The following is an 11,005-nucleotide window of genomic DNA, read 5'->3' as shown; positions in this document are numbered from 1 at the left end:
TTCTAAACAATTTGTACCTAAATTTTGCTAAGGGATTTGAATCACGATTTTCGAAAGACTGATAAACCCCAGTAGCTGTTTCTTTTTCAAGAATTTGTATAGTATTTTTTTCGAGGGAAAACAGACGAATCAGTGGAACAGGGGAAGAGTTTAATATGTACAGGAGCGATGAAGGGTTAGCAGTCGGAGAGGGTTTAATATGTACGACATCCTCGGGGCGTTATAATCGTTGGGGTATCGATCACCGACCGACTATGACGCAGCGTCTGCTTCGAAGGACTTCGAATTCATCCAATCAGAGAACATAGGATCACCGGAATGATCACCACCTCGCCCCGGCTTTCCTAATCACCCCTTCGTTCTTGGAAATTCCTGACCTCTGAAATCGATCGAATCCTTCATCACTAAATCATCTGTCGCCCAAATTGCTTTATGCCAACTGACAGAAAAATCATATAAGTTTATTATTGGCATCTTAATTTATTATACGAGTGATGGATTAATCTTATCAATTAGTTTACTCAGAGTCTTACTATTCTGACTGAAAAAGTTTTCTCTCTCTTTGTACAATCGTTAAAAGTTAATGGGTCTATTATTCTGTAGAACGAAGTACATAAAATGTACAATCTGATACACAAACCTGAATTCAAGAACAATTTAGAATAATCTTGAATCAGGATAAGGCTAATTACATTATTCATGAATTAATCAGGAATTTTATAAAATACTCTCAGATATACGAAAACTTGCATAACACCTGAAACACCGCGGTAGAATATTCTGAAATATTCGCGAGGCATTCAAGAACATTCGTGGTTATATGCATGCACCCTCATCCGGAGTCATACTTCTTGAAACCTTACCTAGTTTCTTATATAATTTATCAAGAGAAATCTCCACGAGAGATCTACATTTCGGCGTGGTTTAAAAACGACGGCGAGAGAGAAAAGGAGACTGAGCGCTTGAACCTTCGAGTCAACTCTGATATGGAACATAATCAACACTACACTTATTTATCAACGCCTTCCTCGCGAAACTTACCCCGTCTCGTTCTGCAGGAAACTTTTATCCTTATCGCAGCTCCTAGTCGCTCTTAACGCGCATCTCTCGTGACTATCGCTCGTTTAGATAACCCGATAGCTTTTTTCCTGTCCCAGTCATGTACAGGCAATCTTTCGCGTTCAATTAGTTCACTCTTTTGCATTTTCCACTGTTTTCTTTTTTTTTTATTATTATTTTCTAATGAAGAAACGTGATGGTGGTAGACGAATTGGGAATGCGGGTCGTATGACGAGTTCAATTAACGAGGGTCAACAATTCATAAATGATGAGGTTCTGTCTCGTCCTATTTTCGTTTGAAACTTATGAATAATCTATAATTATTGATCTGAGTTGTAATTAAAATTGAATAACCTTTTTATATCGTTTGCTTTTCAGAAATACGTCAGCGAGGGCTCGACAGTTCGAGACTGCGTGCCGACCTGCTCGGAGAAGGGTGAGTTCATGCGCCAAATATATTCGTTTCATATCATAATACTGCGTTCATTAAAGAGTACGTCACTCGTCGAACGAGGGATTCGTTTGGACGTCGAATTCTCTGACGAAACGGAATATCGTTTCATTTTAAATTGTCGAGTGCGGACTTAAAATGGCTTTCAATTGTCACACTTAACGGAGATAAACGTATCAACTCGTTAATGCGGAATGTAAACGGAAAGGAACGGGGCGAGAGAGAACAAGCGTTTAAAACGATGAATCTCTCGTTAAAAGTTGTCCTTTGAAACGGTTTCGCGTCCAATAAAAATAACCTTCCCCACGGGTGTTCGCGAACCATCTCGTTCTCCATTATTGTTATCATTATTACGTGAGGACGTGTCCCGATAACGCGAGCCAGTTGTTTCCCCGCAATAGTTTTTCTTTAGAGAACGCTTTCTGTATCCCTTCGACGCGATGCGATGCGTCGGGAAATATCGGGAAAGCGTAGAACGTTATCGGGGAAAATTGAACTAATTTCGTTGGAAAATACCGGTTATATTTTCGTTTCACCTTCCCACGTGATTACGTTTTTTATTTTATATCAGTTATTAAAAATTCTCATCTGTTATATTAATTTCAGAAGTTTTTCTTAAAGAAGTCTTTACGAGTACATTTCTTGAGAGGTTCATAAAAAATTGTACAATGTAATAAATAATGTATTTTGTCAATCCGTCGGTTTAATATATTAAAAATAAATTTATATTTCGCTTCAGGTTAAATATCCATGTTGTAATTGGTTAATATTTATTTGAATTTGTTTCATTGCAAGGATACAATTCTGAGAATACTTAAACGGATTGGCGAAGGATTTTGTTCGTCGGTGTTCATTCGTGGCCGCTTTGAAATTCGAACAGAGCGCGTATGCGAACTTGGTCGAGGTTCGCCACAGCAACCGCACCGAAACTGCAGATTTTTCGACCAACCGTCCGCATATCCGCGAGAATTCGGTTAATTCCAACGTTACAGATCGTCCTACGCTTTCCGTTTGATCGCGATTTCACGCAGATTCATCTTGCTTTATTCCTATTTCTCATAAACTATTTCGTAAACTCGTTTTTCGTAAATCAATGTGTTGAGTTAATGTCGAGTGAATCGAGGTAATCAGAGAATAAATAAGTGTAGATAAATAATCATTATAAAAATTGGAACAGTATTGCATTTTACTACATGCACTTGCATTATATTACATTTTAATAGAATAAAAGGAATTGAAAAAATGTAGCAGCTTGCAATTTTTATTATCAGAATTAATTTGAAAATTATATTTTTAACAGGATCACATTTTTGTTCGAGAATTTTTGTGCAATATAAATCTGTATGAATCAGTAGATATCTGTGTATAAGGTGTCTGGTCATAGATTTTCCTTGTTCGATTTAAAATGTTCCGCCTGTACATTCATTGACCAATTCCATTGTTTCTTTGCAACCTCTTCGGAGAGGAACAGTCTTTTCCGATACATTCCGTTCCCTCTGGGAAATTCTCTTACTCCAACCTGTCCCACTATTTATACTCTTTACCTTTCTAGTATTCACTTCTTGTCGCTTGTTTATTTTTCTATTTTATCCGAAATTTTCTCCGGAATATTCCCCCCTCCTTCCATTCCGCAATTTCGTGGAATCACCACCGGGCCTGACCGAGCGTCGACCCATATCACTGAATTTCCACTCACGTTCTCCAACCGGGAGAAAAGTATCACGCACGCAGAGTGCATTCGATTAATTTTTCCCTCGTTCCCGCTACGGCCACGTCCTATCTTCTACAAACGGAAATTTTATGAAGCGTCGTGGAAGTTCGAAATTCGCAAAATTTCTGAACTTCTTCCGCCGAGCCGAAACTCTCGTCCACTCTTTCCTTGGTACTCGGCAAAACCCTGAGGAATGCCAGAGGGAAACTTCTTCGAGGTTTCAGCAACCTCAAACCTAACCGAGTTTTAAGAAAAATATTCACCACCTTTCATTTGCTAAAAAATAAAACGAAGAACGTAGTCTAAATTAATGTTTGCCACGGAACTTCAGCTAAAATGAATGTAGTCCTTGATTAAGTAAAGAGAATGGAGCGTATTTAAAACTGAAAATAGAGTATGCAAAAAATAATGCATTAGCTTGTTTCATAAATTCATTAAAATAATCTAAGTGCCTTTCGTTTTTCGATACAGTACGACAAGGTAATTCAGATTCTTTATGGTTGTTTATTTCTCTCTAATATTAAATTACTTCTCGAGTCTCATTTTGATAAAATATTCTCATTAATTATAATTTAATGTACAAAGTAAGAATAAAGAGGAAACACGAAATTATGTAACAGGGATGAAAGTTACTGTTTCACTATTTTCGGATGTAATTATTATTGTAAGCCACCGAAACTATTTCTCGACGTGAGGACAGGTAGCGTCGCAATAACGGCGACGAGAGATCGATTTCTGGCTCGTTAAAAATGAAAAATCCGGGCTCGTTTATATACCGTCGAAACGACTGCGGGAAACTCGATGCAACGGGAGAAAGGCGGCGGCTTAAGGAACGCGGAAAATGAACTTCGACCGTGGAGCGAAACGACCGAAACGTATTTTCGACGGTCGAGAAGAATTCCGAGCTGTCAGTAAACCAGCGCGCAGTGTATTTTCTTAATCCAATTTAAGGGCTGCGTTATTTTTCCTGGATGTTCCGTACCAAATTATTGCGTTCCCTCCGTTACGAGAATTTGGTTTCAGTTCGGTTCGCGAAAGAATTTTTACTCAGACCGTCGGCGAGAATGTGAAATAATTTTCAGTTCGTCGAGTTTTCTAATTGAGATTCTCGTGAAATTAATTCGAATTCTCCAAGTAATTTATATTAATTAGTACAAATTCTATCGAATGCGCTAATCGCGCGGTGTCGCACAGTGACAAAAAAATGTAACTGGAGAAAGTAATTTGTCACTAGTCTCTGGAAAATTTCTTCTGCAAGCTTGAATCGGTCGGGCACTGCGATATTTTTTAACCCTTCGCTCGTTCGACATTTCCAAACCGTTTTAATTTCTTTTCCGTAGAAGCCTGGGCGCGATGCTCAACAATTTAATGGGGAAATTCTGAGAAGTGAAGGACACTCGGCCGTCGATGACCGATCCAATAATTTTTCAAGACGGCTCTCTTTAACTGTTTCGCTCTCGATCATCTCCCAACGACGAAACAAGCTTCGGATCATGAAATTACTCGATAATCGATATCTTAAGCATTGGAAATCGGAATAGCCTTTATATACGAAGTTCTGAAATTAGAAGCTCGTTTCTCACAAATGAGACAAATAACTGCGACCAGCGAAGAGTATCGGATCGGGAACCATTTCGTTGTCATCGAGTCTGGTTATTTACTAGCATGAAAATACGGATGAAGAAACATAATTCCTCGTAACTAGACTGCCAATATTGCCGTATTCTCTTTACGTGGATACATTTTTCGTTTCATGGTTCGCAAAGAAGTTTTTACGCGATTTTTATTACGGCGAATGTCGAACAATTTTTATTCCTGTTGGCTTGTTCTCGAAACGGCTACTGGAGCAGTTCACTAAAGTTCGGAACAAAAAATATTCGACGGACGGACAGGAACAGATGCAATAAACCGTCACGATTTTCAAATTCTCAATACGTTCCTCTTTCTCCTCCTCGTCCGTTTCTCTATCCCTTTTGCTTCTTTCCATCCGTAATGAAATTGATGTTCGCCGACCTTTTCTCTTCGAATTCGATTAAAACGAGGAGGAGGGATCTCTTTGTCGATGAACCGTTCTTCTTAACGAGGTCTTTTACTCCTCCCTTTTATTTCAATAACTCCTTCATCTGGCCTACTTTTAATAAGTTTCTCTTGAATGGAATAACAGTCGTGCTTTTTCTATTAGAAGAAACTGACTTATCTCCCGGAGATGCGTGCCCTTTCTCATTCATGAATCCACTCCTTATTTACAAACAGGCTTTCCTTATACCGCAAACAATCTTAATTCTTTGAGTTCCTCAATTGAATTATTGGAAAACATTATTCGTTTCAATCTGAAAACGCATCAGTTTTATATATTTTATATTCGTGTCAAGTTTCAATTAAGTCCAATGTTGCTTTTAATAATAGAATTACGAGTGAGACATTTTTTATGATCGTTTTTCATCTGCCACGAAGGCGATATTGAAATCGCACGAGATAAGGAATGCATTGAACCTTTAAAGGGCGATTTGGAAATTGTTTCAGAGGCCTGGAGCACGAGGACGTACTGTTGCCAGCAGGACGGCTGCAACTCGGCCCCGTCGTTCGCGTCAAGCAGCAGCCTCGCGATGATCGCGATCGCATTGGCGGCCGTCGTGATCGTTCGTGGCTAATACGTCGCTTCCGGTGACCGGAGAACCGCGAACAAGCAAGCGAAGGAATCCCTCTACGCGCTCGAACCATTGTCCCGGGCTCCTTGCTGACTGGACGCTGACCAGTCGATAGTTGTCGTCGGTGAATCGGTTAAAAAAAATCAATCGATCCCCCTCCATCATACGAGCGATTCTCACGTCGCACATTCTTCCGATCCCTTCTCCCTTTTTCAATCTCACTTGCCAGTTTCAGATCGAGGGTCAGTTGGAAACGTTATTTGCAATAAAAATTGTATTTCATTTATTAATTCACGTAATTTTTGTTTGGTTTCGCTGAAAATTTTGGAAGAATCCTGTTCGTTGCTTAATGATCCATGAATTAATTTCGAAGATCCGATGCTTTTATCTGCCATAAGCTTGACACTCTGCATTATGAATTGAACGTGTCCTCGAACGAGATTCGACAAAGAATTCCATGACATCAATCATATTCGCGAAGATGCGATAACGCCATCACGAGTTTTAATATCCCCGTCACTTGGAAAATTAATTTTTAACGGGAATCTTTTGCCCATTTTTCTCTCATCGAGAACGATTTCGTACGGCGTGTGAAGTTTTTTGTCGGTCAGCTTTCCTTCGGTGGCTGACTCTCGCCTCTTGAAACGGCGAGACCCTCGAATTCGATTTAGACGAGAACTTGCCATCCGATCGTTCGTTCGCGCCGCGTCGCGTCGTTTCTTTTTCTTCATTTCACGCCGTCGCGTCACGTCGCGAGTGTTCGACGTAACAAGGACCAGAAACAGCGAATTCTCGATGACACGTTCTCCGATCACGCGTCAAACGAGACGAATAGAATTCTTCCTGGGTTCTCTCGTTCTTCTGTATTTTTTTTTTGTATCTGAACCTTTTCGTTTACGTGCAATCTCAGTCTTAATAGAAGAGGAGCCTCGGTTGCCTATTACAAAATACACAATCAATTCTTTTGTTTGTTCCCTCGTTTAATCATTTTTCTAAGGTAGAGAACAGATATTTCCGTTTCTGTAGTTCCTCAGTTATTCAGTTGTCAGGAATTTATATTATATCCGCAAATAATGAGTTTTATTCGTAACTAAAGGCAAGTCTGAATTTCCTTCTGACTAGTTCATTTATTAGAAATTAATTGAACGGGCTTTCACAAGTCCTCGTTTTATTTCACGATTGTTACCTCTTTCACATAGAATTTATTAGCCACCATGAATAATTCTCTCTCGAACTTAACAAGTTTTTTATTGTTCTTCATTGAAAGATTCACTATAGTTGAGGGAAGATACTGTTTTTCCTGTATTTAATGAACACATTCAGTTTCTGTCCTTCCGGTTATCGATGGAAATATATTATAATTACGTTCCTTCATTCAGTAGAAATTCTTTTCCTGAGACTCTTTTCTGTTTTGTTCTCCAATAATCGAATCCATTATCTTTTTTGAAAATTCTCTTCTCGACGAATTCCATTTAACGATTCTCCATCAAGTTTCTCTTCCTCCTCCCCCGGACGTATCTTCAGTCCAACAAAAGTTAACGAAAGCTAACCGCGACAATTGTCGAACAGTAAACTGAACAAAAGGAACGTCGGACCACAAATGTCTCACCCTTCGTTAACAAAAATCGACCGCAGAATGAAATCGACAAAGCGCGAAAAAGCGGATTCCCGACGCCTGGGTCGTTCGTGGTCGACCCGAAATCTTTTTTAGATCGTAAGAATTCGTTCATGGAAGAGACGTTACAAAAATAGACGAATAAAGAGAACAGAGAAGACGAGGGAACAGGGTTGGGGGTTGAAAAACGGTAAAAGAATACGAAAAAAGAAAAGAATGGAAACCGCGTGGATATAAATATATATAAATTATGTAACCTACATACAGACAACAGTTAAAATGAGGAACAGCGAGGATAATAATGTTAAACGTTATTATTATTATTATTATTAATTACTATGATTATTATTGATTATCGATCATTAAATTATTATTATCAATTATTATTACTACATTGCTACTAATTAACTACTATTACCATTAACTAATTACCATTTACTAAAACGAGAGGAAAATTAAATGACGACACTAAAATGGATGCATCACACCGATTATACATAAACTTAACTATACATATATAAATATATAAATAAATAAATGAATATATTATATATATAAATATATATATACATATAAATATATACATAGTAGCGATAAACGAGCGATAGACGGCGAAATCGAGTGGAGAGTTTGTCGATTATTATTACTACCGTACTTGTAACCGCTTTGAAGTAGCCTTAATAATTGTAATTAACGAACGCACGTGTGAGATATTAAACAAAAAACAAAAAAGAAAACAGAACAGCAGTAAAAGAGAAACGCGTATGTCTTATCGGTTGGCTTGAGGTGATTGCGCACTGCCCCGTTTCCCATCGCGTTCGATTTTACCCCTTCGGTCTTTTCGTTTTATAATAAAAATTTCGAACATCGTATTGTAACTCTAATTTTCTTTCTTTGTAAAACAATGACGTTCTCGCATGATTTCCATTTCTCGATTAGCTCGCCAGAGTCAATTAATCATCTGTCAATTATTCGTAACTCCCATGTCAATCTCCTGAACTTATTTTTAATATCGATAACGTTGTACAAAAATCATTTTGTCTAACCATTGTATGAGTTGGAGATGTTGAATTGCATCGTAGAAAGATTGGAACGAGCGCACCCGTTCTCTTCTCAGGCTGACCAGCGTCTGAAAATAAATTCCTAAAACAAAGTAGAAACGATTCTCATCCTAGCCGGTAAGCTAAGCGAATCACACGAAAGTAGGAGAAGCAAAAGATCCTTATTTGTTTCACCGAACGCGAGATCAGAAAAACAGAAGACGAGAAAAAAAAAAATCGTAAAAAAAGCACAGGACGGTAGCGCGTGACATTACTACGTTAGCGATTATTAATTAATGTATCCGTTCTCTTTCTGAGATTAGGCGATGAGACGATGTATCTAAAGAGAGTAGCGTGTACTTACTTTAAAGACACTTAAACCTGTTTCCCGTCTCGGACGTCGATTATTATTAATTAACGTCGTTGTTATTGTTGGACGAATGTTTCGAGGTAGACGTTCGTCTTCTTAAACCACGATCGATGTTGACTATCGCACAGGCTCTCGATGCAGCGTTGTCCAACCGGAGTTTTCTATCGAATCTCAATAATAATTCTAGACTCAATCGTAGTTAGAACAGATCGCGGTGGAAGGGATTTGAAAAATGTTTCCACAATTCCCGTCGGTAAGAAACATTCTTCAAATTCTTTTCTCTTCACAAATTCATGGAATGAAATCAATAATCGATGGATGTAATGCGAGTCTGAAATGAGATTCTTTTTACATTTGCTACTTTTCTTATCAGACTTCCAACGCGAAAATTTGTTGCACGATAGTACTGCATTGTGGAGTAACACTTTTATTGCGTAATTGTTCCTATATACAAAACGAATGTTTCGCTGTTTAATAAAAAGAAAAAGCCTCATGAATCGAAGTAAACAACGACACGAACTTCACCGTTGAATAGCAATAAGTCACTTCGGTCTCATCAAGCTTAGAAATTGATTGAACGATCCTGCGACGTCTCATCGAGAAGCCAACGGAAATTGTCATCCAACAATCTCCATTGAAAGAAAATTCTCAAGGAATCCACGCTACGGGCTACAATTGTCGCGGATCGCCAGGTTCAAGCTTCGCTTATACACTTTATCCATGTATTTTTATAACGCAAAAGTGGCAAATGTGGCAACCGTATCCACGTGGATCCGCGATCACTGTGGCGGCTCTAACAATAATTCTACGAGACGAAAACAACCAAACGATTTGAAAGAACAGAATTCCACCTCGAATCATTCCGCGACTATATTAATAAAACGGTTGGAAGTCAGTTTATCATTCGAATTCCGACGCACACGAACAAAAGCAAGAAAAACAATGAACAGAAAAATCTTTTGGACGATACCTTAAACGAGTTAAAAAAAAAAAAAGATCGATTAACCATACCATAATTTCTAGGCGAACTTCCTTAGCGTGTAAGAATTTTACTATTATCCAACGATAATCGAGAGACGCTCGATAACAAATCCGACATCGTTCCAAGCTCCTGATTAAAACGGGCAGAGTGATCGTTAAACGGAAAGGGATCCAGGGGACTCGCGTCGATCAGGACAAGAAGATCGACGAGCGAACGCGAGTCTTCCTCGCGAGGTGGAACATTGAGAAATGGAAAGCGTTTTTAGGGAGTGTTTAGGCGTCTCAACGTAAAGCGTAAAAACATTTTACATTCGCTTCGAGCACTATTTCGATAGGATACATTATTAAAGAGGTTCGTGAGAGAAAAGATATAAAAAAAAAAACACGTCTAAAGGAGGCAACTGTCTTTTATTTTTCTACCTAAACAGAATTCATGGCTGTGTGTGAGAAGCGTGAAAGTGAAAACTCGACGTGAACTGACCGTTCCATTTTCGCAAGAATTTTCCCGTTTAATTTAAACATTTCTTAGTTCACTTGGTGACTTGAAAAAAAGGTGTTAAGAAATTAATTAAATTACACTTCAGTTAAAAGGAAATTGTAAGAATCTCAGAGTCACTTAGTTATTTTATTTGCGATCATTCTTTATTTTTAGCCAGTTAGCTGGCATAATTCGCATTCGGTGAACGTGTTGATGCTTGGGAATGTTTGAAATTGTCTGAGCAAAGAGAGAGGATGAATGAAACGGGTGGTAAAAAATCGGATGAAACGTTCGAATGAACTTCGCGTTTCAAAGATAAAAAAAGATGGAGGGCCGAGAGGGGAAGAGGTGTAGAGGGACGGGACGCAGGTACGCGTCCCGGTGAAACGACGCTGGGAGCTTCGACACCGTCGCGTCGAGGCGTCGTCGAGTAGGCCCTTTCACGGTTCTTTTTCAGCCGTTCGAGTTCCTCCGCGATTGTGTGCCTCCCGCTTTCAAGTTCCCTTGACTCCTCGTCGCGAACAGTGAAACTGTTTTTATCCGTTTGTACCTCATCAATCGTTTTCTTTACCAGAGATTAAGAGGAAGATATTACGCGAGATAAAAAAGTAATAGGATCGGAGAGAAGCAAATTTTGAATCGATTAAAGAGA

The 11,005-nt window shown here is 38.8% G+C and overlaps 1 protein-coding gene across 1 annotated transcript in view; it reads left to right on the top strand.

Annotated features, from left to right (window-relative positions):
* Nucleotides 1–9,891, top strand: part of LOC108623853 (ly-6/neurotoxin-like protein 1) — a 73,477-nt gene extending 63,586 nt beyond the window's left edge. The window contains exons 3-4 of the mRNA XM_018022693.2: nucleotides 1,438–1,495; nucleotides 5,745–9,891. Coding sequence (XP_017878182.1) covers nucleotides 1,438–1,495; nucleotides 5,745–5,872 — 186 coding nt within the window. The 3' untranslated portion in view covers nucleotides 5,873–9,891. The remainder of the gene's footprint in view (nucleotides 1–1,437; nucleotides 1,496–5,744) is intronic.
* The last annotated feature ends 1,114 nt before the right edge of the window (nucleotides 9,892–11,005 follow it).

The sequence above is a fragment of the Ceratina calcarata genome, unplaced genomic scaffold, assembly GCF_001652005.2.
Source record: "Ceratina calcarata isolate Rehan_Ccalc_2016 unplaced genomic scaffold, ASM165200v1 scaffold291.2, whole genome shotgun sequence".
Classification (NCBI taxonomy): domain Eukaryota; kingdom Metazoa; phylum Arthropoda; class Insecta; order Hymenoptera; family Apidae; genus Ceratina; species Ceratina calcarata.
This window is presented reverse-complemented; position numbering and strand designations above follow the sequence as displayed.